This window comes from Gorilla gorilla, chromosome 4 (assembly GCF_029281585.2).
Source record: "Gorilla gorilla gorilla isolate KB3781 chromosome 4, NHGRI_mGorGor1-v2.1_pri, whole genome shotgun sequence".
NCBI lineage: Eukaryota > Metazoa > Chordata > Mammalia > Primates > Hominidae > Gorilla > Gorilla gorilla.
Window position 1 is genome coordinate 143,317,269 of NC_073228.2, and position 26,472 is coordinate 143,343,740.

General features: G+C 51.0%; 2 protein-coding genes across 3 annotated transcripts; one reads left to right on the forward strand and one right to left on the reverse strand.

Annotated features, from left to right (window-relative positions):
* Positions 1–113: 113 nt before the first annotated feature.
* Positions 114–13,962, reverse strand: ECSCR (endothelial cell surface expressed chemotaxis and apoptosis regulator). Of its 2 annotated transcripts, XM_019028369.3 has the most exons (10): positions 13,794–13,957; positions 9,331–9,375; positions 8,949–8,999; positions 8,737–8,796; positions 7,635–7,679; positions 6,499–6,612; positions 5,998–6,096; positions 5,775–5,811; positions 1,060–1,156; positions 477–890 (listed from the first exon to the last, which is right to left on the reverse strand). In XM_019028369.3, exons 1-10 carry the CDS (start codon positions 13,852–13,854, stop codon positions 882–884), a joined length of 618 nt encoding a protein of 205 aa, XP_018883914.1. In that variant the 5' UTR covers positions 13,855–13,957; the 3' UTR covers positions 477–881. The 2 variants fall into 2 exon arrangements, with proteins under 2 accessions (XP_018883915.1, XP_018883914.1); XM_019028370.3 differs by lacking the exon at positions 7,635–7,679 and having other exon boundaries at positions 114–890; positions 13,794–13,962.
* An 8,164-nt stretch (positions 13,963–22,126) lies between these two features.
* Positions 22,127–24,818, forward strand: SMIM33 (small integral membrane protein 33). Its single transcript, XM_031011251.3, has 2 exons — positions 22,127–22,253; positions 23,653–24,818. Exons 1-2 carry the CDS (start codon positions 22,245–22,247, stop codon positions 24,040–24,042), a joined length of 399 nt encoding a protein of 132 aa, XP_030867111.1. The 5' UTR covers positions 22,127–22,244; the 3' UTR covers positions 24,043–24,818.
* The last annotated feature ends 1,654 nt before the right edge of the window (positions 24,819–26,472 follow it).

The following is a 26,472-nucleotide window of genomic DNA, read 5'->3' on the forward strand; positions in this document are numbered from 1 at the left end:
GAAGAAGAAGAAGAGGGAAAAAAAAAAAAAAAAACAATGGCTGGGTGTGGTGGCTCACACCTGTAATCCCAGCAGTTTGGGAGGCCGAGGCGGGTGGATCACTTGAGGTCAGGAGTTCAAGACCAGCATGACCAACATGGTAAAACCCTGTCGCTACTAAAAAAATACAAAAATTAGCCAGGCATGATGGCACGCGCTTGTAGCTCCAGCTATTTAGGAGGCTGAACCAGGAGAACCACTTGAACCCTCGGGAGGCAGAGGTTGTGGTGAGCCAAGATCACGCCACTGCACTCCAGCCTGGGAGACAGAGTGAGACTCCATCTCAAGAAAAAAAACAAAAGCAACAACAACAAAACCCAGGTGAACTTGATAAAACCTGACACACAAAGTCCCTTCTATTGACCATCCAAGTTTCTCAGACAGCTGCCCATAGGGGCAGAAACCTGCATGTATGTCTGGTCTAGGAAACAAGGCCCAAAAGCTGCTAGAACATACTGTTAAGAAATGTGCATGGGAGCATAGACCTTAAAAGTAATTAGACTGCAGGCTAGAAAATAATTTTAATGCAAAGTAGAAAGTATCAATCCACCTCGTCACTTTCCTTGCTCTCGCTCTGTCACCTCCTCTTTCCTGTGGCTCTGAGGAGGTGGGAGAAGCAGGCAGTATTTCCACAGCAGCTGTCCATATAGGAAAGAGTCTCCCCTATTGGTAGCTTGCTCCCAGACCTGGGGCAATGCTAGTGTCCTTTAGATCTAGCAGCAGACATGAAACAGTAAAATAATTTACATGTGGTTCATTGCCTCTACTAATTTCATCTCTTCCTCCTTGTAGTCACAGGGCAGCTGCATCATCCTTGGACTCATAGGGACCCAAAGTTGCTTTTAAAGAACCTGCAAAATAAATGCATAATGGGGAAGGGTGAACTTTTTAGGATTGGCGGGGTACAGAAGAGGGGAGAAAAGCCAGAGTCTTTGAAAGTATCTCCTTTCTGGCCTGAAAGTAAGAGGAGGAAGGGAAAGGTGAATTTGGGGAAGGAAGGCAGGAAACAGAAAAATGTACCTTCTCTGCTGAGAGACTTTGTTTGCCATTATTCATGTTGATGTTCTTCATGGAGATAAGGGTGATGCTGTCTTTCTCTCCATTGGCTGTGGAGCAGCTGGGGGAGGAAGGGGGTCTGGGTTAAAGAGAGGAGGAGGGCAGGGCAATGGGGAGTCAAGGAACTGTGAGGTTGTTGAGCCTTAGACCTTTGTCTCAAAAAATCTATATTTTGGTGGTGGATCATAATGAAATGCGAGTGTGCTTTGAAGATCGAAAGACTGCATTTATTTATTTATTTAGAGATGGAGTCTCGCTCTGTCGCCCAGGCTGAAGTGCAATGGTGCAATCTCAGTTCAGTGCAACCTCCACCTCTCGGGTTCAAGCGATTCTCCTGCCTCAGCCTCCTGAGTAGCTGGGATTACAAGCACGTGCCACCATGCCCGGCTAATTTTTGTATTTTTTAGTAGAGACAGGATTTTACCATGTTGGCCAGGCCGGTCTTGAATGCCTGACCTCAAATGATCCAGCCATCTTGGCCTCCCGAAGTGCTGGGATTACAGGTGTGAGCCACTGCACCTGGCCAAGACTTGCATTTAAATTTTGGTTTTACTACCTACTACTTGTTTGATCTTTACCAAGTTACAACCTCTATTAAAGCCTCAATTTTATTTTTTTAGTTTTTATTGAGACAGGGTCTTGCTCTGTCACCCAGACTGGAGTGCTGTGGCACGATCACAGCTCACTGCAGCCTTGACCCCCTGAGCTCACACAATCTACCTGCCTCAGTGTCCCAAAGTACTGAGATTACAGGTGTGAGCCATCGCATCCGCTAAAGCCTCAATTTTTTTTTTCCCCTTGAAACGGAGTCTTGCTCTGTCACCCAGGCTGGAGTGCAGTGGCACCATCTCAGCTCACTGCAACCTCCGCCTCTGGGTTCAAGCAATTCTCCTGCCTCAGCTTCCCGAGTAGCTGGGATTATAGGCACCTGCCACCGTGCCCAGCTAATTTTTGTATTTTTAGTAGAGACTGGGTTTCAACATTTTGACCAGGCTGGTCTTGAACTCCTGACCTCGTGATCCGCCCACCTTGGCCTCCCAAAGTGCTGAGATTACAGGCATGAGCCACCGCGCCTGGCCTAAAGCCTCAATTTTTAAAATGTATAATGGAGTAATGTCTTGGCTTACACCTGTAATCCCAGCATTTTGGGAGGCTGAGGCAGAAGGATCACTTGAGACCAGGAGTTTGAGACCAGCCTGGCCAACATAGTGACATCTTATATCTATTAAAAAAATCAAAAATTAGCTGGGCATGGTGGTACATGCCTGTAGTCCCAGCTACTTGACAGGCTGAGGTGGGAGGATCATTTGAGCCCTGTTGGCATCACTGCACTCCAGCCTGGGCAACAGAGCAAGCCTGTCCCTTAAAAAAAAAAAAAAAAAGGCTGGGCGTGGTGGCTCATGCCTGTAATCCCAGTGCTTTGGGAGGCTGAGGTGGGTGGATCACAAGGTCAGGAGTTCGACACCAGCCTGGCCAACATGGTGAAACCCTGTCTCTACTAAAAATACAAAAATTAGTTGGGTGTGGTGGCTCATGCCTGTAGTCCCAGCTACTCGGGAGGCTGAGGCAGGAGAATCACTTGAACCTGGGAGGCGGAGGTTGCAGTGAGCTGAGATTGTAGCACTGCACTCCAGCCCAGGCAACAGAGCAAGACTCCATGTCAAAAAAAAAAAAAAAAAAAAGTAATATATACCTTGAATAATTGCTATAAAGATTTGAGATAATATTATAAAATATATACCATTGTGTTCGGCACAAAATAAGTATTCAATAAGTGGTTCCTAAGCTTAGAGATAATGTCTTTTTACATTAGAATCTGAATTCCTACACTTTTCATGATGGGGTTATAGAGGCTTAGCCCTGGTGTTGAAGAGTTTCAGTCCATCTCCTGTCATTTGATTGTTCCCTTTCAGGTCTGCCCCTGTCCTGCCCACCCCAGCCCTGGCCTCAGAGGAGCCTGTCAGGATTGTATGTGTGTGGTATGTGTGTGTGGTGTGAGGGGTGTATATGTGTGGTATGGGGTATGTGGTGTGAGGTGTTGTGTGTGTGTGTGTGGTGTAATGCATGTGTGGTGTGTGTGTATGTGGTGTGGGGTGTGCATGGTATGGGGTGTGTGTGTGGTATGGGGTGTGTGGGGTGTGTGTGTATGGTATGGGAGTGTTGTGTGTCCTGTATGTGATGTGTGGGGGAGTGTGTATGTGTGGTGTGTGTGGTGTAAGGTGTATATGTTGTGTGTATATATAATATGGGGTATCTATGTGTTTTTTATGTGGCGTGTGGGTTTGTGGTGTGTGTGTGGTTTGGGTGGGTGTGTGGTGTGTGTGTAGTATGAGGTATGTGTGTAGTATGAGGTACGGGGTGTCTGTGTGTGATGTGTGTGTGGTTTGGGTGGGTGTGTGGTGTGAGTGTGTATAGTATGAAGTGTGTGGTGTGTGTGTAGTATAGGGTATGGGGTGTGTGTGTGTGGTGTGGTGTGTGTGTGTGGTGTCTGTGTGTATGGTATGGGGGGATGTGTGTGTATGGTATGGGGGGATGTGTGTGGTGTGTGGGTGTGTGGTGTATGTATGTTGTTTGGGTGGGTATGTTGGGTATGGGGTGTGGGGTGTGTGATGTGGGTATGCGTGGTGTGTTTGTCGTGTGTGTGTGGTTTGGGTGGGTGTGTGGGGTATGTGTGTGGGGAGGGTGGGTGTGTATAGTATGGGTATGAGGGTGGGTATGGTGTGGGTGGGTGTGTAGTATAGGGTGTGGGGTGTGTGTGTTTGTGCTGTGGATGTGTGGGGTATGGGGCATGTTGTGTGTTTATGATGTATGTGGGATGTGTGTATAGTATAGGGTGTATGTGTGGTGCATGGGGTGTATGTGGTGTGTGGGTGTGTGTGTAGTGTGGGGTATGGGATATGTTGTGTGTTTGTGGTGTATGTGGGGGTGTGTGTATAGTATGGGATGTGTGTGGTATGTGGATGTGCATGGGGTGTGTGTGTATAGTATGGGGTGTGTGTGGTATGTGGATGTGCGTGGGGTGTGTGTGTAGTATATGGGTATGTGTGAGTAGTGTGGGGTGTGGGATGTGTTGTGTGTGGTGTGTAGGGGTGTGTGTGTGTGTGTATGATGTGTGGGGTGTGTGGGTATATGTGTATAGTGTGGGGTGTGGGGTGTGTGGTAGGTTTGTGGTGTGTGTGTGTGTGTGTATAGTATGGGGGGTGTGTGTGTGATATGTGTGTGGGGTGTGGTGTGTGTGATGTGAGGCCTGTGGTGTATTTGAGGTGTGTGTGTGGAGGGGTGTATAGTATGGGGTGTGTGTGGTTCGTGGGGTGTGTGTGGTAGGTGGGTATGTGTGTGTAGTGTGGGGTGTGGAGTGTGTGGTGTGTTTGTGATGTGTGTGGGGAGGTATGTATAGTATGGAGTGTGTGTGGTGTGTGACGTGTGGGGTGTGTGTGGTGTGTGGGTGTGTGGGGTGTGTGGGGCATGTGTATAGTATGGGTTGTATGTATGGTGTGTGATGTGCGGGGTGTGTGTGGTGTATGCATAGTGTGGGGTGTGGGGAGTGTGGTAGGTTTGTGGTGTGTGTGTGTGTGTATAGTACGGGGTGTGTGTGTGGTATATGATATGTGTGTGGGGTGTGGTGTGTGTGATGTGAGGCCTGTGGTGTATTTGAGGTGTGTGTGTGGAGGGGTGTATAGTACGGGGTGTGTGTGGTTTGTGGGGTGTGGTTTGTGGGTATGTGTGTGTACTGTGGGGTGTGGAGTGTGTGGTGTGTGACGTGTGGGGTGTGTGTGGTGTGGGGGTGTGTGGGGCATGTGTATAGTATGGGTTGTGTGTATGGTGTGTGATGTGTGGGGTGTGTGTGGTGTATGCATAGTGTGGGGTGTGGGGAGTGTGGTGTGTTTGTGGTGTGTGTGTGCGGTGTGTATAGTACAGGGTGTGTGTGGTGTGTGATGTGTAGGGGATGTGTGGTGTGTGGGTATGTGTGTGTAGTGTGGGAGGTGCAGTGTGTGGTGTGTTTGAGGTGTGTGTGAGGGTGGTGTGTACAGTATGAGGTGTGTGGTGTGTGGTATGTGGGGTGTGTATGAGATGTGTGGGTGTGTGTGTAGTGTGGGATGTGGGGCATGTGGTATGTTTGAGGTGTGTTGGGGTGTGTGTATAGTATGGGATATGTGTGGTGTGTGGAGTGGTGGTGTGTGTGTGTAGTGGGGTGTGTGGTGTGTTTGAGGTATGTGTGGGGTGTGTGTGTGGTGTGTGATGTGTGGGGTATGTGGTGTGTCTGATGAGTGGGGTGTGTGTGTGTGTGGTGTGTGGGTATGTGTCTGTAGTGGGGTGTGGGGTGTGTGGTGTGTTTGAGGTGTGTGGGAGTGTGTGTGGGGGGGTCGTGTGGTGTGTGAGATGTGTGTCTAGCGGGGTGTGTGGTATGTGGTGTATTTGAGGTGTGTGGGAGGTGTGTATAACATGGAGGTTGTGTGTGATGTGTGATGTATGTAATGTGTGTGGTGTGTGGTGTGTGGGTGTGTGTAGTGAGGTGTAGGGTGTGTGGTGGGTTTGAGGTGTGTGGGGGTGTGTGTGTGATGTGTGAAGGTGTGTGGTGTGTGGTGTGTGGGTGTGTGGGTGTGGAAGGCAGGAAGTGTTGGTTCCCTCTGGGAGTTGGGGTCTGGGTGTCAGATAGAAGATTTTTCTGACGGTCTTACCTTTCAGACAGCCCTGAACTCCCAGGTTTCTGGGGATCTGTAAAAAGCCAAAGGCACAGGTTGGGGCTCACATGCTGTAACTCAGAATTCCAGCCTTCCTCTCAAAGCCCACCTGGGGACCCTCCGGCTCATGAAGTGGCAGATGCAGGCTGGTGTGAGCTGGGGCTCTAGCCCTGGGTCCGCCAGCAGAGGGGAAAAGGGTCTCCGAGGGCAGGGCACACACCTTCAGACTCCTTGCTCTTCCGACACTTGAACCTCAGGCTGACCACACCAACTAGGATGATCACCACAACCACCAGGATGACAATGAAGCTGATAACACCTGAACAGAGAAAAGAATGGGGTGAAGGGGGCCAGTCGGGGGGACAAAGGGGCCAACAAGAGTCCAGCATTCCCTTCCCAGATGAGTACTGTGTAGACAGGCTCCAGGAGCAAAGTGAGTTCCACTTCTCTGCTGAACAGGTGAGCTCTCAGCCTGCCGCCCCCTAGCTAGAGTGGGCTCTCCAGCCCGACTCCATCCCTGCATGAGAACATGGAACCCAGCACAGCCAAGAAGAGCTGACTGGAGGGGCAGGGGCCCCCCTCCCACAAGGGTCTTCCTCATCAGCCAGAACCTCCTGGAACAAATGGGTGAGATTTGAACTTGCGTTTCCAGACCCAGAGTCCAAGTCAATTCCAGGGGTAGGGTTCCCTCCTATGTCCCACCTTCTCCTCCCGCTCTCACCAAATGCAGCTACAGTGAGCACAGTCTCTGACGTGGGGCTGGGCAGGATGGTCGCATCTTCCCTCATGCTCAGGCTCATGGTGGTTGAATTGGGGGGAACAGTTTGAAATGTGTCTAAAATGGAGTGGAGTCAGGGGCATCAGCGAAGGGGACTGACACAGGGAAGCTAGAGCTAGCTTCCCTCCCGCTTCCCCCTAGGGAAAGACCGGAATTTATGCTGCAGAGCTAGGAGGTCAGTCTGGGCAAAATAGAGCTGTCTGTATTGTGCCAGGGTTGAGGTGGGAGTAATGTTTCTGCTCAGGCAAGGCTCCAACAAGCCAGGCTGCCTGTTAAGGGGCACAGATTTCTGGCCTTCTTAAAAACTGCTATGTTGGCCTGGTGCGGTGGCTCATGCCTGCAATCCCAGTACTTTGGGAGGCCAAGATGCGTGGATCACTTGAAGTCAGGAGTTTGAGACCAGCCTGACCAACATGGTGAAACCCCATCTCTCCTAAAAAAAAAAAAAAAAAAAGACTGGGCACAGTGGCTCATGCCTGTAATCCCAGCACTTTGGGAGGCTGAGGCGGGCAGATCATGAGGTCAGGAGTTCAAGACCAGCCTGGCCAATATGGTGAAATCCCATCTCTACTAAAAATACAAAAATTAGCCGGGCATGGTGACGCGTGCCTATAGTCCCAGCTACTTAGGTGGCTGAGGCAGGAGAATCGCTTGAACCTGGGAGGCAGGGGTTGCAGTGAGCCAAGATTGTGCCACTGCACTCCAGCATAGGCAACAGAGCGAGACTCTGTCTCAAAACAAAAAACAAAAACTAGCTGGGCCTTGTGGTGCATGCCTGTAATCCCAGCTACTCAGGAGGAGGAGGTTGCAGAGAGCCGGGATCGCACCGCTGCACTCCAGCCTGGACGACAGAACAAGACTCCTTCTCAACAAAAAAAAGGTGCTATGTCACCTGTGTCTTCCCTCCTCAACCCATTGTACTTCAGGCCCAATTGCTGTTCCACTTATCTCTCCTCACTTCCCCTTCCCAGATAAGTCTGGGAGAATAAAAAAATCTGAGAACCAAGGGATAAGATGAGAGAAAGGGTCACAGACATCTCCTGCCGACTTCTCTTCAGGGCGAGTGCAGCAGGACATACCTCTGCTTGTGCCTCCGTCTCTTCCACTGCTGGGGACACCTGCGCCTGCACCATGAAACAGCATGACCAAGATGGGGGCATCCCCCAGCAGCTCTTCTCCCTCGCTGCTAAGCAAAGGCCAGTCTTCCCTGCCTGAGAGGACTCTAGCTCTTTCTCAGCCTTTTCTGCCTTCCTTTTCCTTCATTTTGGGGTATCCTTCTCCTCCCTCTCCTCTCTGGGTATGCCTTTCTCAGTCTCAAGTCTAAGCTCCTTTTACCTTCGTTGTGACCAGGCCCAAGGTCCTGTCTCTACGCCCCACCAAGCCTCTTTCTTTCGTGAACCAGGGTGCCACTGATGTGGGTCCTGACCCCTGTGGCCTCCTGAAGAGGGCAGAAGGAACCCATCCAGATGGAACCCAGTGTTTTTCGCCGCTGCCCCCCGCCCTGGGCACTCAACAAGTCCTGATGTGTACATCTGTGGCTTGGCCCAAGTTAGGCCCAACCAGGTCGGGGAGAGCCCGTCCACGGTGCCTGCCCTCGGCGTCATGGGTTTACTGGCTGCCATGGGGGCCTGCGCGGCCTTCTTTGGAGCTGCCGTGAATGAGGAAGCACACTCGGGCCTGCTCAGGGCCTTGGCCGGCATGTGCACCGGGTGGGCTCTTCAGTCCAAAATCTTCCTCTTCTTTCCTGCTTTCAGTTCTAGAAGGGGCCATTCTCTTGTTCACCTCTGGGCAGTTCCCTCTGCCTGGAATAAGCCCCACTACTCTCCACCCCACCTGGAATAAGCCCCACTACTCTCCACCCCACCTGGAATAAGCCCCACTACTCTCTACCCCACAGCCTCCACATGCTCAGCTGACCCCTTCTCAGCTCGGCTTCAGAAGCTGCTTCTGGGAGTCATCCCTGGCCCCCGAGTCCGAAGTGACTGACATGTGCCTGGGCTCCCACACTTCTGCTGGTGCCCACCGCAGCCCTTCTCACCCTGCATGTCATCATCAGTGTGAGGGTCTGTTTCCTTGTCTGTTCCCGCTCGCCCCAGTCTATATTCTCTTTTAGAGCAGAAACTGTTGGGGTCCTCACTGGGCCCTCCCTGGATGGCATTTGTAGTCTGAATGACACAGTACCTGGGGTACCAGTGCTGGATAGATGGCTTGGCCTGTTAGCCTCTGAGGAAGGGATGTATCCTGCAAGGACAGAGGCAGATAGGGAGTGGGAGGTGGGGTAGGTTTAGTGACACCACACTCCCTATCCCACCCAAGAACCCCTGGGCTCCAAGCAGGTCTGAATGAATGGGTGTGGGGCAGGAGCAGGGACCTCAGCAACCGCACTCACTCACCTGGGTTGGAAGAAACTGGCTCTGTGGTCAGACTTAGACCGCCAAGGCCTCCTGAAACAGAACATCTGAGGCTGAGGGGTGCACGGCCTCCTACTGTTCCATCTCCCTCTCTTCTTCCCTAGATCTGTGTGTCTTTCTCCCTACCCCATCCCCCACCCCTCATTCCCAACCATTCACCTCTTTTTTCTTTCAAGGTACATTAGCCTCGGCTAGGCTGAAAAAAAATCCTTAGATGAGCTCAGCCTTGGTGAGTCCTGAGAGCTCCCGCTCCAGCCGCGGCCCCAGCCCCCTGAGGTTAAGGCTAAATTGGCATAGAGCTCCTCTCACCCTTCCTAAGCTCCTAGGCCTACACGCTGGAGTAGACCCATGTGTTTGGTCTTACCCTGAGAGCTAGAGGTCTGGGTCATTGTGGGCTGGGAGTTGTGGCCTGCAAGAGAAAGCAAAACACATAGCTTGGTAAGTCCCCTGCCCAGCACAGAGCCTAGAGAGGAACCCTTAGAATGCCTTCTGGCCCAGCCCGGGCAACATAGCAAGACCCTGTCTCTAAAAAAAAGTTTTGTTTTGTTTTTTTTTTTTTTGTTTAATTCTCCAGGCACAGTAGTGCACACCTGGAGTCCTAGCTACTCAGGAGGCTGAGGTGGCAGGATTGCTTGAGACCAGAAGGTTGAGGCTGGCTGCAGTGAGCTATGATTGCACCACTACACTCCAGCCTGGGCAACAGGTGGAGACCCTATCTCAACAAAAAAAAAAAAAAAAAAAAAAAAGAAAAGAAAAAGAAAAAAGAAAAGAAAACACTGGCCAGGTGCGGTGGTTCACACCTGTAATCCCAGCACTTAGGGAGGCTGAGGTGGGTAGATCACTTGAGGTCAGGAGTTCAAGACTAGCCCAGCCAACATGGTGAAACCCTGCCTCTATTAAAAATACAAAAATTAGCAGGCCTGATGGCGCACGCCTGTAATCCCAGCTGCTTGGGAGGCTGAGGCATGAGAATCGCTTGAACCCGGGAGGTGGAGGTTGCAGTGAGCTGAGATCGTGCCATTGCACTCCAGCCTGGGAGACAAAGTGAGACTCTGTCTCAAAAAAAAAAAAAAAGAAAAGAAAACAGAAAAAAAGTTTTGGCTTTCTAAGCCTACCTTTCTGCTGGAAGGCAGACACACTAGGCAGAGGACTAAAGGATGTGGGCTGTGGCTCACGGTGCTGGCTTCCTCTGAGACTGTGACTCAATAGCAACATCACCACCACCTCATGGCTCAGAGTCCCAAAGTCCTTCCCTGTCTCTTCAATCGGACATGGGCATTTTACCAACCTGATGCAGAGTCAGGAGAAGGTTATTTTAAACTAGTGACATTTCTAAGGACAGAAGATCAATGACCTGCCACACCTAGACAAGGAAGGGCCCAGGACTCCAGGTCTCTAGGCTAATGTTTACCTTAAGCTACTGTCACCCTGGTCCTGCCCCCAGGGAAGGGGCTGAGAGACGGGAAGGTGAGTGAGATGGGGATGGGGATTAGGGCTTGTATCTTGCCTAGAGGTAGGGGCCTGTGCAGAAAGTAAGTTCTGAGGTATATATAGGAGGCAGGGAAGCTCTAGCATGAGCAACCCATTCACTCTCACAGGCAGAGGATACATAGGAAATGGTTGTTATTGACCAAACCCAGAGAGGGGTCAGTCACCAAGAGTCCCCAGTCAGAAGCCCTCACTGGGTTTTTTGTATGTACACGTGTGTCTGCGGGGCTCTATGCAAATGTGTGTGCATGCTCGTGTGCCCTTGTGTGTGTCCCGCTGTGTATGTGGAACCTGAAAGGTCAGGTTGTATTTGCTCATTTTCCACAATGAAATCATTCTTGAAACCTGTGAACAATGTGAAAGGAAAACAACGTGGGGAAGTGGAGCCGCCCAGCTGGGTTCCCGTCCCTCTGCTTGAGCAGGGACTACAGCCCCTGGCCTGGCTCTGCTGCTCCCTTGGTCTCTCAGCATCAGGGGAGCATTCAGCCCAGGCCTGGGTGGACAGAGGCGGCCGGGTGCCAGGGGCCCACCCCAGCCTGTGGCAGCCTGCTGCTCTGCTTATTTTCCTTAAGCCACTGCCTTCCTCCATGGGGCTATCATCTGGATAGTGTAGAATTAATTGCTTCCAAGTGTAAAATTACCAAACCCTGGGCCATGTTTTTCTAGATCACCATTTCTGAGAGCCCCATTCCCTTGTTGGGGAGAGGGGGATGGTCAAGAGGGGAGTCAAAATTTACAGGAAGCCCAGGCTAGAGAAAACCCTTTCTAGCTGGGGAGGACCCTGGGAGAATCCTTTTAACCCAAGGCATGTCCTGAAAACATGTATCAGTTACTAATCCAGCGTATCTAATGTATTTTTTGTTTTTTTTTTTCTTTTTGAGACAGAGTTTCGCCGTTGGTCACCCAGGCTGGAGTGCAGTGGCGCGATCTCAGCTCACTGCAACCTCCGCCTCCCGGGCTCAAGCTATTCTCCTGTCTCAGCCTCCTGAGTAGCTGGGATTACAGGTGCCTGCCACCATGCCCGGCTAATTTTTGTATGTTTAGTAGAGATGGGGTTTCACCATGTTGGCCAGGCTGGTCTCAAACTCCTGACCTCAGGTGATCCATTCGCCTCAGCATCCTAAATGCGGGGATCACAGGCGTGAGCCACCGAACCCGGCCTAATGTACTATCTAAATGCTGTAAGGTTATAACTTAGTTTTTGGTGGGAAGGTACAGGGAAGGCACAGGGAACTGCCTTCCTGCATTTATCTAGAAAGAAAATTATTCAGTGGCTTGGGAGGAGTTCCAAAGTCACAAGCTTCAAGACCCTGCTCTTTCTTTGCCTCTTGCCCCTCCCACTACCCAAACTTTTTGTCACCAACAAAGATTCCTCTGTGGGTAAGGGAGGGACTTAGGGAGCATCTGTGTCTACAGCCGAGGGTGTCTCTGACCACTGGGCCTGCAGATTCCCAAAGAGCTCTAGCCACAGGAATTTTTGATTTCCCAGGTCTCCCCTCTCTAATCCTGTCTGCTTTATCCCCTTCTAGTCTATCTCCACACACACCCCTCCCCATTTTTTCCCCAAAAGCATAGTTTAGAAGTTAAAATCGTGGATTTTAATCGAGCCTGGCAAGCCTGAGTTCAAGTCCTGGCTTTGTCGCTGTCTGACCTAGGCCTCAGTTTTCTTTACTTTGAAGTACAAGTGACCAGCCTGGGCAACATGGTAAAACCTTGTCTCTACAAAAAAATGCAAAAATTAGCTGGGTGTGGTGGTGTGTGCCTGTAGCCCCCAGCTACACAGGAGGCTAAGGCAGGAGGATTGCTTGAGCCCAGGAGGTCAAGGCTGCAGTGAGCCATGATCATACCACTGCAACTCTGGCCTGGGCAATGGAGCGACCCTGTCTCAAAAATAACTAAGTAAAATGCAAGTGGTATTAGTACCTTGCAAGTTGTTGTGAAGGAAGGAAAATGCATATGAAGCACTTAACGCAGTGCCTGACATGCTCAATGAAGGCCAGACACCTTTGTTTTTGCCCTGTTCTCTCAAATCCTCCAAGTCTCAAGTCTGCCCTGCCTCTGGGTATCCACAGTCAAGTCCCTTTATGGGCCTGAATGTGCTCAGGATTCCTCAGTCCACCACGATGAAGGAGCCAGGAAATGCTCTGCACACTTCAGGATGAAGGGTTAGGAAACTCAGGGCGGGTGATAGCAGCTTAGGTACAGCCGACACAGGGCATTTGAGAGTGCTGGCACTTGCCTGGGAGAAAACAGTGGGTAGGGAGGCTGGGAAAAGTCTCGGCCTGTGAAAATGCCACCTCATGAGCTTCACCTGCAGTTTCCACAACAGCCTTGTCCCCCAGCCCCAGACCTGTGACTCTGTCATGGAGGGGGTAGGAGGGGATGGGGACAATCAGAGTCTTGTCCTCCAGCCCATGGACTTTTAGAGAAATGCCTGACATCTCCGGAAGCCAGTGTTCTGGTACTCAGGCCCTCTTACCCACCACCGACGAGGGGCCACCACCCCTCCCTATCTGAGCCCTCTTGCTCACTCTTTCTGCTGCTTTGAGCACAGAGGACTTGTAGAGGGTGAGGCGGGGGCAGAGCAGGAATGGTCAAAGGGAAGTTGCTGCCCTGTGAGTCAGAATGCCCTGGACTCGTCATGATTCCCAGCAACTGCTCCCTGATGAGAGGACCCCTATGAGCGGCTTCACAACTCATTGGCTGGCAGAGCCTGTCAGAGAGGTGCCATTTCCAAGTAGCCTCCTCTGGAGGTCATCTCCTCTAGCCACCTGGATGTGAGAATGTTAAGCACGTCCTCCTTGGTGAATAGTTCTTTGTGTCTAACCTGAGTCCCTCTTGCTGTGATTTAACTTTAAAATCAACATTAGGAATTCCTAGGTTGCCACTCCTCATGTGAAAGGAGAGAACAGATCCCCTGTGAAGCCCATGGTGCAGAGGATTTGTGTTAGAACAGTTGATAGAGTGGCCGTCGTCAGCCCTGCCCCAAGATCAGAGGGTGAGGGTCATGAGTAGCCTGAGCACATCCTAGAAGGAGCTTTGGGCCTGGGTCTTGCACTAACACAGCTCTCTCCCACGATTCAGGAGGCCAGCCTTTATGGGGAGCCCAGCTCCCCCAGGACAATTTCCCACAAGAGGGTTTAACCGTAGCTCCATTTTACCCCTGCCTGGTAATCAGGACCCCCCAATCCAACTGATCTCCTTCATGGAAAGGCTCTGGAATTTCCCCTGGGCACAGCCCCTGGATGGAAAGCATGTGTCTCCTGAGAAAGAGACCGATGCCTAGAATGGCCAGCTGCGGAGAGGAATTGCCATGGGAAAGCGGCAGGCACCTCTTACCTCGGAACAGGAGGAAGCCCAGGATCACCCAGCACAGCTGCATGGCTCCTGCAGTGCCCATGTCAGCTGGGTATGTGGCGGGCAGGCAGCAGCTCAGTGGAGGCTCTGTCCATAGTGGAGAAGAGAGAGGGAGTGCTGGGGCGGGATGGGGGTGGGGACTGGCTCTCCAGGAGCTTCCTGTCAAAAGAATAGAAGGAAACACATTGGGACCAGCTCCAGGGGCCCTGCTCAGCCATGTCCAGATGAGGATGTGAGGCTGCAGCAGCGACTGTGCCCACCCAGCATGGCCTCTAGTGCCTACGCACAATGACCAACCATGGCAACCTGGCCCCATCCCCATTCTCTTCCCTTCTGAGGGTCCATCAGGTTCCACCACAGACCACCTGGGGGTTTTCCTGGAATCTAACACGAATCCCGCCCAGTACTATTTCAGACCAGGTTCTCCTTTCCCATGATTCAGCCTGGAAGCCCAGCCCACCAGCCGCCCATGCTCCCTGGACTCTGAATTCTCCACATTCCTCTCCCTCCTCAGGGATCCCAATGCAGATAGGACTCCCCACATCTTTCAGAGAGGCCCTATATGCATGATTATTATTCCTTTTTTACTTTTCTTTTTTTTAAGAGATGGGGTCTTGGCCAGTAATCCCAGCACTTTGGGAGGCCGAGGTGGGCAGATCACGAGGTCAGGAGACCGAGACCATCCTGGCTAACATGGTGAAACCCCATCTCTACTAAAAATACAAAAAATTAGCCAGGTGTGGTGGCGGGCGCCTGTAGTCTCAGCTACTGGGGAGGCTGAGGCAGGAGAATGGCGTGAACCCGGGAGGTGGAGCTTGCAGTGAGCCAAGATCGTACCACTGCACTCTAGCCTGGGCAACAGAGCGAGACTCCGTCTCAAAAAAAAAAAAAAAAAGAGAGAGAGATGGGATCTTGCTATATTGCTCAGTCTGGACTCAAACTCCTGGGTTCAAGTGATCCTCCTGCCTTGGCCTCACAAGTAGCTGGGACTTCAGGCATGTGCCACCAAGCCTGGTATCGTTATTCTTAATAGAAAAGCAAGAGTCCCTATTTGAAGCACTCCTCCCTCTGCATCCTCACTGGGGTGAGGTGTCCCCTGTCCTCGGCATCCAGCAGCACTCATCCTTATCCCAGGATTCTCTCTGTTGCAGACTGCAAGCCAGCATTGTGACTTTTTTCAATATTCCTAGGACCTGGCACAATGCCTGCCACATAGCAGGTCCTCAGCACATATTTATTGAACTAAACTCAAAAGATTTAAGGTCAGGGCTGCACAATGGCTCATGCCTACAGTCCAGCACTTTGAGACGTTGAGGCAGGAGGATTTCTTGAGGCCAGGAGTTTAAGACCAGACTAAGCGACACAGCAAGACCCTGTCTCTACAAAAAAAAAAAAAAAAAAAAATTTAATTAGCCAGTCATGGTGGTGCATGCCTGTAGTCCTAGCTACTCAGGAGGCTAAGGCGAGAGGACCTCTTGAGCCCAAGAGTTCAAGGCTGCAGTGAGCTATGATCAGAGTGAGACTCCATCACTGAAATTAAAAAAAAAAAAAAAAAAAGATTCGAAAGCAGAGGAATGTCAGAAACAATCCTACCTCCTTAATATTAATTATATTGTTATTAATTCCCTTCCAGTCTATTTACCTTCCAGTCTTTGACAATATGCATATACATATACAATCATTTAAATGAATGGTATCCTTTTTTCTTTCCTTTTTTTTCGTTTTTTTTTTTTTTTGAGACAGAGTCTCTCACTGTTGCCCATACTGGAATGCAGTGCAAGATCTCTGCTCACTGCAGCCTCCACCTCCCGGGTTCAAGCCATTCTCATGCCTCAATCTCCAGCGTAGCTGGGACTGCAGGCTCATGCCACCACGCCCACCTAATTTTTGTATTTTTAGTAGAGACAGGGTTTCACCATGTTGGCCAGGCTGGTCTCGAACTCCTGACCTTGTGATCCACCCACCTCAGCCTCCCAAAGTGCTGGGATTACAGGCATGAGCCACCATGCCTAGCCCTTTTTTCTTTATTTTCTTAATATTTTATTTTGAAGCAGTCACAAGAAAAGTTGGAAGTACATTACACAGAACTTTTTTCCCTGAACTGTTGTTCAGAGTAAATTGTCAACAGGATGCCCCATCACCCCGAATAGTTTAGTGTGTATTTCCTACAAGGGACAGTCTCCTACATAATCACAATACAGCCATCAAAATTAGGAAATTAATATAAATATATTCATACCATCTAATCTTCAGATCCTATTCAAATTTTGACAGTTGTTTCAATAATGTCCTTTATAGCGAAAGGATCCTGCCCAGAATTACTCATTGAAAGTCTCTTCAGTCTCCTTCAATCCGGAATAGCTCAGCCTTTCCTTGATTTTCATGACCTAAACACTTTTGAAGGTTACAGTACAGTTATTTTATAGAAGTTCTCTCAACTTCGGTTTCTCTGATGTTTCCTAATAAGATTTAGGTTATCTAGGCTGGGAGCAGTGGCTCATGCCTGTAATCCCAGCACTTTGGGAGGCCGAGGTGGGCGGATCACGAGGTCAGGAGACTAAGACCATCCTGGCTAACATGATGAAATCCCGTCTCTACAAAAAATACAAAAAATTAGCCAGGCATGGTGGCGGGTGCCTGTAGTCCCAGCTACTTGGGAGGCTGAGGCAGGAGAATGGCATGAACCCAGGTGGTGGAGTTGCAGTGAGCCAAGATCATGCCACTGCACTCTAGCCTGGGCGACAGAGTGAGACCCTGTCTCAAAAAAATTAATTAATTAATTAATTAATTAATTAATTAAAATTTAGGTTATCTATCTTGGCAGTGACATCAAAGAAGCAATGTTGAGTCTCTCTCTTTGCATCCTATCAAATAATGCATTATTTTTTCCTTTTTTTTTTAAGAGACAGGGTCTCAGGGCTGGGTGTGATGGCTCACGCCTGTAATCCAGCACTTTGGGAGGCCAAGGAGGGAGGACTGCTTGAGCTCAGGAGTTTGAGACCAGCCTGGACAACATGGCAAAACCTTGTCTCTGCTAAAAATTAAAAAATTAGCTAGGTTTGGCGGTACATGCCTATAGTCCCAGCACTCAGGAGGCTGGAATGGGGAGGATGGCTTGAACCTGGGAGGCAGAGGTTGTAGTGAGCCAAGATTGTGTCACTGCACTCCAGCCTGGAAGACAGAGCCAGACCCTGACTCAAAAGGAAAAAAAAAAAGAGAGAAGGATCTGGCTCTGTCACCCAGACTGGAGTGCAATGGCACAATCTCACTTCACTGAAGCCTTGAACTCCTGGGTTCAAGTGACCCTCCTACCTCAGCCTCCTGAATTGCTGGGATTACAGGCATGAGCCACAATGCCTGGCTCAATTTTTTTTTTTTCTGCGATGGAGTCTCGTTCTGTCACCCAGGCTGGAGTGCAGTGGCGTGATCTCAGCTCACTGCAACCTCTGCCTCTCGGGCTCAAGCAATTCTCCTGCCTCTCGGCTCACTACAACCTCCACCTCCTGGGTTCAAGTGATTCTCCTGACTCAGCCTCCCGAGTAGCTGGGATTACAGGCACCCACCATCATGCCCAGCTAATGTTTGTATTTTTGTAGAGACGGGGTTTCACCATGTTGGCCAGGCTGGTCTTGAACTCCTGACCTCAGGTGATCTGCCCGTCTCGGCCTCCCAAAGTGCTGGGATTACAGGCATGAGCCACCACGCCCAGCCCACAAAGACCCTTTTTCCAAATAATGTAACATTCACATGTTCTGGGGATTAAGACATGGACATATCGTTTTGGGGGCCACAAGTTAGCCCACCACAGCCAGTTTTCTCCACTCTAAAGTTACACTTTTATCCTTTATAATTAATAGAGATGTTATGAGGAGATATTTTCTATATCTGTATATAAAGTCATGTATTTCTGTTTTATTCACTAGGTTGGAATAAAATCATTTATTGTTCTGATGCTCAAATTGTCTCCATTTTGGCCACTGTTAGCCCCTACAAGCTGGCTTCTGTGTCCTTTTGACATGTCTCCATCATTTTTTGAGCACTTCCTTACTTTCTGGCATAATAAGATGTTTCAGGCTTTTTTTTTTTTTGAGGCAGAGTTTCGCTCTTGTTGCCCAGGGGGAGTGCAATGGCATGATCTCGGCTCACTGCATTCTCCTCCTCCCAGGTTCAAGTGATTCTCCTGCCTCAGCCTCCTGAGTAGCTGGGATTATAGACACACTCCACCAAGCCTGGCTAATTTTTGTATTTTTAGTAGTGACGGGGTTTCACCATATTGTCCAGGCTGGTCTCAAACTCCTGGCCTCAAGTGATCCACCCACCTCGGTCTCCCAAAGTGCTGGGATTACAGGTGTGAGCCGCCGCACCCGGCTTCCAGGCACTTCTTGTGCTTCACCTGCCCCAGCCCTGGAATCGGCTGTTTCTTTAAGGGGTCTTCATTCCTTTTGGTGCAAATGATATTTAGAAACTGAGGGCCGGGCACAGTGGCTCATACCTGCAATCCCAACAATTTGGGAGACCTAGGCATGAGGATCGCTTTAGCTCAGGAGTTTGAGACCAGCCTGAGCAACATAGTGAGATATCGTCTGTGCAAAAAAAATTTTTTAATTACCCGGGTGTGGTGGTGTGTGCCTGTAGTCCCAGCTACTCAGGAGGCTGAGGTGGGAGGATCACTTGAGCCTGGGAGGTTGAGGCTGCAGTGAGCGAGATCATGCCACTGCACTCCAGCCTGGGCCACAGAGTGAGACCCTGTCTCAAAAAAACAAATTTTTTCAAAGGAAAGAAACCGAGGTCTGAGTTGTCAGTGTGCTCGTTGGTGCTAGGGAGTAGCGTCTCTAAGGCCCTTCTCTGACTCCCATGATCCTTAAATACTTACTTATTGGATCACTCCCCTTTCAGTAACCAAGCTCCCATTTCTGCTCCCATTCCTTCCCCACCATGTGGATGCCTTCTTCACCCTCTCACTCGTCCTCATTTGAAGTGCACAATTCAGTGGCTTTTTTTTTTTTTTTGAGACAGTCTCCCTCTGTTGCTCAGGCTGGAGTGCAGCCGCACAATCTCGGCTCACTGCAACCTCTGGCTCCCGGGTTCAAGCTATTCTCCTGCCTCAGCTTCCTGGGTAGCTGGGATTACAGACACGCCACCAAGCCTGGCTAATTTTTGTGTTTTTAGTAGAGATGGGGTTTCACCATGTTGGCCAGGCTGGTCTCGAACTCCTGACCTCAGGTGATCCACCCACCTCGGCCTCCCAAAGTGCTGGGATTACAGGCCTGAGTCACCACACCAGCCTCAGTGGTTCGTTTGTTTGTTTGTTTGTTTGTTTGTTTTCAGGCAGAGTCTCGCTCTGTTGCCCAGGCTGGAGTGCAGTGGCATGATCTCGGCTCACTGCAAACTCCGCCTCCCGGGTTCATGCCATTCTCCTGCCTCAGCCTCCAGAGTAGCTGGGACTACAGGCGCCCACCACCACGCCCGGCTAATTTTTTGTATTTTTAGTAGAGAGGGGGTTTCACCGTGTTAGCCAGGATGGTCTCGATCTCCTGACCTTGTGATCTGCCCACCTCGGCCTCCCGAAGTGCTGGGATTACAGGCGTGAGCCACCGGGCCCGGCTGCCTCAGTGGTTTTTATATATTTAGAGAGTTGTTCACTCACCCCAAATAAAATCAATTTTATAACATTTCCATTACCCTAAAAAGAAACCCCACACTCCTTACAGACCTATAGCTTTTTACAAGGCTAGAAGTGGGGTGTGGTAGAGGAAAGCAGCCTTTGCTCCTCACTTACCCAACTCTAGCCCAGAGTTTCCGATGACCTCAAAAGTCAGCCGCCTCTCAGACCTGCCCTGAGTCTATCATGGCAACCCCGCTCTGGCCTGCTCAGGGTATTCCCACAGGCCCCTGTCCTTCGGCTCCCTCTGCATACTCCTCAGCCTGCCTGCCTTTGGTGGTGACAGAGTGAAAGAAGGGTTGCTCTTTGCCTTCCTCTGGCCAGCAAAGCCGCTTCCACCCTCCCCCGGAGAGATGGAAAGGAGGTGGAGGTTGCAATGAGCCGAGATTTCGCCACTGCACTCCAGCCTGGGTGACAGAACAAGACTAAGTCTAAAAAAAAAAAAAAGAGTCATGGTTCCTGGAAAGATGAGCCTCCACATACCTGTTACATAAGACAAAGTGTGACAAATGTTAGGAGCGGGTAAGAAACATTATGCTGTAAGGCTTAAGGAAAAGAAAGCAAGTTACTCAAGTACAGGGCTGAAAAATTCATCCCTAGAGGAGGCCACACTTGACCTAAGCTATAACAGATGTTTAAGGTTTAGATGGCAGGAATGGGCAGGCAGCTCACAGCAGTTGTAGAGAAGTGACACAGAAGGCTGGGGCTGTAGTCTGGTCCCAGAAGTTCCACCGTATTATCCTCTCGGAAGCCCTTTAGGAGACAGATCCAGGATTAATGAGGGAGGAAAGGGAAGAAGTAGTCATCAGAAGGATCAAAAATTGGGCTTTTGGACACAGGGACCGGAGCCCCAGTGGAGGTATCTGCCAGAGCAATGGCACATGTGTCTTGAGAAGGCAGGAGGTGAATAGCAGTGGCCGAAGTTCAGGACCCGTGGCAGAGTCCAGATTCCCTCTGGCTGAAGTCTAAATGGACCAAGGTGGGAAGCAGAGGATGAGCAGAGCCTTTGATCCCATTGGGAGGGGGTCAGCCAGGGGCTTCAAGGTCAGCCAGCAATAGGTCCCACTCACTTTGCAGATCAGGTCAGCAGCCCAGGGATCTGGGCTCAAGTGAACCTGGAGGTCTGAGTGGGGGCCCTGGATGTCAGGATGTGGGCAGCTCGGCTGAGAGACAAGGAACCAGGATGCTACATTCTGTTTCATCCTGGATCAAGACTCCAGCGGAGGGGAGTTCCCAGGGTGTCTCTGGCTCTCCAGACTGGAAGGGAGGATGGTGAGTGCACAGCAATGGACAGAATGAGGGATGGCTGGTCCCACAGAGTTAGCTGCGGCTAAAAAAAACTGTCTCTAGAGAGAGGAGAGATTGGTGGGCAGTTTTTGTGACTAGGACACATTAAAACACATACATACTCTCAAATGAAGTTGCATTCAGGCAAATGCAAAGAAATACAGAATTCATATTTATAAAAACCAAAAGAAAAAAGGGAAAACAATGCCTTGTGTGAGAATAATAAACATCAAATTCTATTATTATTATTTTTTTGAGATGGGGTCTCCCCCTGTTGCACAGGCTGGAGTGTAGTGACACGAACATAGCTCATGGTCTTTGATCTCCTGTGCTCAGTGATCCTCCCACCTCAGCCTCCCAAGTAGCTGGGACTATGGGTATACACCACCACACCCAGCTAATTTTTAAATTTTTTGTTGAGATAAGGTCTCACTATGTTGCCAAGACTGGTCTCGAACTCCTAGCCTCAAGTGATCCTCCTGCCTTGGCCTCCCAAAGTGCTGGGATTACAGTCATGGGCCACCACACCCGGCCAATAAACATCAAATTCTATGAGATGTTTATCCCTGTGGTGAGAAGGAGGGGAGAGGTCAGGAAGTGAGGGCTTCTGTTTTCATTGTAATATTAATATTTTAAAAATAAATGTGACAAAGTATTGAGAGAAGACAGAGCTGGTGGTTGAGCCTTGGAGATTTAGAGACTTATTATGTATTTATTAAAGAGAGAATGTATCTGCAGTTTCCATTGTGTTTGAAATATTGTACTTAGAGGCTGGGCACGGTGGCTCACACCTGTAATCCCAGCACTTTGGGAGGCCGAGGTGGGTGGATCACGAGGTCAGGGGTTCGAGACCAGCCTGACCAACATGGTGAAACCCCGTCCCTACTAAAAATACAAAAATTAGCTGGTCATGGTGGTGGGTGCCTGTAATCCCAGCTACTCAGGAGGCTGAGGCAGGAGAATTGCTTGGACCCGGGAGGCGGAGGTTGCAGTGAGCCCAGATCACGCCACTGCACTCCAGCCTGGGCGACACAGCGAGACTCCATCTCAAAAAAAAAAAAAAGAAATATTGCATTTAGAAAGAAAAGATCAAAGGACAATAACTCCAGGAAATCGGTTAAGGCGAGGAGCCAGCATGACTTGGTGGGGGGCAGATTAGGTTGGGGCTCTGGCCAGGCTTCTGAGATCTGGTGGAGGAGGGGTGGTCAGGCACACCCAGGCTCCTGAAGCTGGCAGGGGGCATGAAAGGAGGTGCCAAGGAGGAAGATTAAGGTACTATCAGAGTTAAGGGCAGAGCCCAGGGTAGCCCAGATGTTCCCGGAAGGAAGTGCAAGCGCAGGAGAGCGGTGAGAGTGTGTGCACAGGGTGTGTGCCCATGGGCCCCGCAGACGTGGCAGCTCCGGGTAGGGGCTGAGTTAGGGTGGCCAGCCCTCCTTTACCCAGCTGGCTGCCAGTCCCAAGGGAGCCCTGTGTCGGCCCGGACAATGCACCAGGTAGACTCTGCTCACCCCTTCCTGCCAGGCTGGGCTGACTCCCTGCAGGGTCCCCCTGTCTGTCACCAGCCTCAGCTTCCCCTTTTCCTCTGCACATCTAGAGCTGCTTCCCCACCCCCTGCCCTGGGAACTTTGTGGCCTGGGACCCAGAGACACTTGCAAGGTAGGGAGGGGGGTGTGCCTTTCCACAGACAAAGGGATGCATGTGGGAGATGGGATAGTGTGGACAAGGGGACTGAGGGGCTAAAGGACATGGGTTTGTCCTGGGAAGCCTTTCCTGGCCTACCCATGGGGAGGGCCATGCTGAGAGTGCAGGGTTAGAGAGAGGGGCTCCACCCGCTAAGATTTGTTCCAGGATGGCCCATCTGGGAAGGGGAAGCTAGGGAGGAAAAGTTTCTTGGGCCTGTGAGGACCTCAGCTCTAGGGTTTACAGTTTTGCCGTTTGCTACCTTCACTACAATGCCACCACCCCCATCTAATACCAAGCAGGGTGGAGTCAGACAGGGGTACGGATCGTGACCCCCCGCTTTTGGTAGAAGAACACTGGGACTTGGACAGAGGAAGACTGGCACCGGGTCTCCACAATCCATCCTGGGCAGAGCCAGGAGTCCACACTGGGCACCCCCTCTCCTCCAGGACCCCAGAACCTGATGTTGAGACCTCGGCAGGGTGGCGAGGGTACAGTTATGGAATGAGGCATCCCCCTGCCTTCTAAGTTCACGTCCCCTCTACCTCTACCTCTCCTGCCGCCAGGGCACCACCTGTCTGTCTTCTGTGTGAGTGGGGAGTAAGGGGAGCCTAAAATGCTGGACAAGGACCCCCTTTCCCCAGGACTTTAAGAAGCAGGTGCTCTCTGCCCACTGCCTAGGATGTGGGGACAGCAGCCCATAGCGTGCCAAGACTCCCGACCCAGGGCACAGGATCTATTTAGGAATTTTGCTGGAGACCTGGGAAAAGGGGACAGTGGGAGGAAACTTGGGGGGCCAAACTGTGTACGCTGGACTGTGATGAAGCCAGCACTCTCTTTGTCCCTGTCTGAATGTCTTTGTCTCCCTGCATCTGTTTCTTTTTTCTCTGTCTCTGTCTGTATCTTTATTTCTGTCTGTTTTTATGTGCCTTTCTCTTTCCCCTTTCCTCTTTCTTTCTCCCTCTCTGTATCCCCCTCTGCCTTTTCTGCCTTTTTCTTTGATAGTCTCTGCTGCCATGTGGTTTACCTCTGTATTCTCTGCCTCTCTCCAGGTCTTTACTCTGACTTTTTGTCTTTCTGTCTTTGTCTCTGGTCCCTCCCGCCCTCAATCCCCCACCTCAGGTTCCTTTGGGTGTTTGTCTCTTTCTATTTTGGTCTTTTTCTGTGTGTATACATCCATGTCACCCTCTCTCTCTGCCACTCTCCTCCCAGGCTGGCCACTACTCCTGGCCTTCTCCAGCTGTGAACAGTTCATCAGAGCAGGAGCCCCAGAGGCAGCTTCCGGAGGTGCTAAGTGGCACCTGGGAACAACCTCAAGTTGACGGGCTGCCTGTGGTCACCGTCATTGTCGCTGTCTTTGTTCTGCTGGCAGTCTGCATCATAGTGGCAGTCCATTTTGGGCCAAGGCTGCACCAGGGCCATGCCACTCTCCCTACAGAGCCACCGACCCCAAAGCCAGATGGTGGCATCTACCTCATCCACTGGCGGGTGCTGGGCCCCCAAGACAGTCCTGAAGAAGCACCACTGGGCCCTCTTGTCCCAGGCTCCTGCCCTGCGCCAGATGGACCCAGGCCCAGCATCGATGAAGTCACTTATCTGTAGGAGGGAGACTTTGGAAAGTTAGCCTGACCTAGCTCAGAACAAGAAACCGGGCAGAGAACTAGGGCAAAAGCAAATTGGAGCCTGGGCATCAGAGCGTCAGAAGGGCACACTGGACTCAGCTGGAGCTGCTCTCAGAACATTTATAGAGAAAGCACTGTGGTGGGCAAGAGAAATCAAAGCTTGAGGGCCCTGCCCAGAAACATGCTGCGGGGGGCCTTCCCAGGGCCCAAGGCCACCTCACAAAGTCCCTCCCTCCTCTTCAGGGACCACCAGACCCCTGAATCTCCTTTTCTGAGTCTCTGCCCCTTCATTGCACGCTTAATCTCCTTCCTTTGTAATGTGAATCCAACTCCCCCCAAGCAGGAATGTCAGAGGCCCCGTGGAGCGGCCCTCATCCTACAAAGGCCAGCCAGGGAGAGCCCAGGCGGAGAAGCTGGGATCTGCCTTCCCTTAGGCTCACTGGTCTTAGGGAAGTGACGAACGTCTGTTCTCCTTGGGGCAGTCAGTCGGGGCAGTCCTTCGGCTGTTAGGGCCCAGACCTTGTTGACAAGCTCCAAAGTCCTTGTAAGCCCAAGCAAAATTTATAGTTCAAAGATTGGCTTTCAAAGGCCCCCACTGACTCTGTCTTGCCTCTCCAGAAGGGATGGGGGAATTTGGGAGCCTCTCATTGCCTCCCACTTTCTGTGTGCCTGGGCCTGTTGGAACAAGCCTAGAATGTACCACTGGACATTTCCCAGATCTTTCCGGCTGATGAGAAAACAGGAAAGGAAAAGGAGCTCCATGGAACTTGTTTTGGGAAGGAAGGAGTGGGGTGGGGACCACTCCCAGCTGTGGGAGTGCCTGGGTCTAATCAGCAGGGGGGTCAAGATGATGCATCCAGAAGCCAGGAAGACAAAACTGGGCCTCCTGGTGGCTCAGTGCCTGCTGGTGGCACTGCCTTCCCCAGCACCTCTGAATCTTACTCATCTGCAGTCAAGAACACGCAGACAGACATTTATGGCAGGACCTCTGGTGCTCTACCCTGGGGAACTCCTGGGGACAAGAAGTCCCCTGGGGGCATTGGCAAGACCCCAGCACAGTCAGGGAAGCTGGGAAATAACAGAATATAAAAAGGAACAGAGGTGGGGATTGCAGTGTGTGCAGAGGGCAGGCTTGCCTCCTTTGGGATTGGGGAGAGGCAGCTAAAGTGTTAATAGCTGCCCCTTGTTGTGGGTCAGCTATGTGCTGGACACCAGGCTTCTCTGTGGACCTACAGATATGATATCATTCACTCCTCACAACAACCTCCAGGGGAGGGGCCACTGCTATCCCCGTTTTACACTTGGGGAAACTGAGGGTTATCAAGATACCTAAGTAGACACAGGTCCTAAGTGGTGGAGTCAGGATTTGAAGCTGGAGCCATCAGACTCCACAGCCTAAGGCCCATGATAGTTACTGGACGGATTGGAAAGGCCTTTGATTCTGGGCTGGTTTCTAGTATACAAGCCACTGGTGTGATGATGGAGGATCTTCAGGCCTTGAGGACAGGGTGGGATACTTAGGGAGAGTGGGGACTGTTCCCCCTTGACTCCCTTGGCTCTGCCGTCCTTAGGGGCAGCCAGTTCCTTCTAACCCATGTGTGTCTGTGTGGAGCATTTCTCCACAGCGATGCTGTACTCAGAAATGTATACTGAGACTTTGTGACCAAAAAAAAAACAGGCCAGGCACAGTGCACAGTGTCTCATGCCTGTGATCCTAGCACTTTGGGAGGCCAAGGTGGGAGGATCACCCAAGGTCAGGAGTTCACGACTAGCCTGGCGAAACCCCGTCTCTACTAAAAATACAAAATTAGCCGGGCATGGTGGTGCATGTCTGTAATCTCAGCTACTCAAGAGACTGAGGCAGGAGAATCGCCTGAACCCGGGAGGCGGAGTTTGCAGTGAGCCAAGATCGTGCCGTCGTACTCCAGACTGAGTGACAACAGCGAAACTCCAACTCAAAAAAAAAAAAAAAAAAAAAAAGGTGGGAGGGAGGGAACGAGCCCAGCTTGGTGAGACAAATGGAACTAACAGAGATGGGCTGCCTTCCCTCCCAGATGGGGACAGCTGCGCCACCACAGTGTTGAATCAGTGGCTCAGTTGTAACCGTGATGGTGGAAGGTATGGCACGGCAGCTGGCTGTGCTGTCCAAGGCCCTCCAGGGACTGCCCCATCTCATCACACAAACTCTTTCCCCCTTGTCCGTTTGCAGGCTCTCTCATCTGGCACCTATAGTGACACCTGCTCCTTTGAGTGGCCCCTTGCCCAGGACACAGCTGTGTTCCTTCATGGCATCATTTGTGTGCTGGCTCAGGCCAGCCTATGGTCCCTGCTCCCCAAGCCTCTCACTGAAGAGAAAGGCACTGAAAGGACAGGTGCCCTCAGCCCAACTGGTAGGCTCTGTCCAGATGGT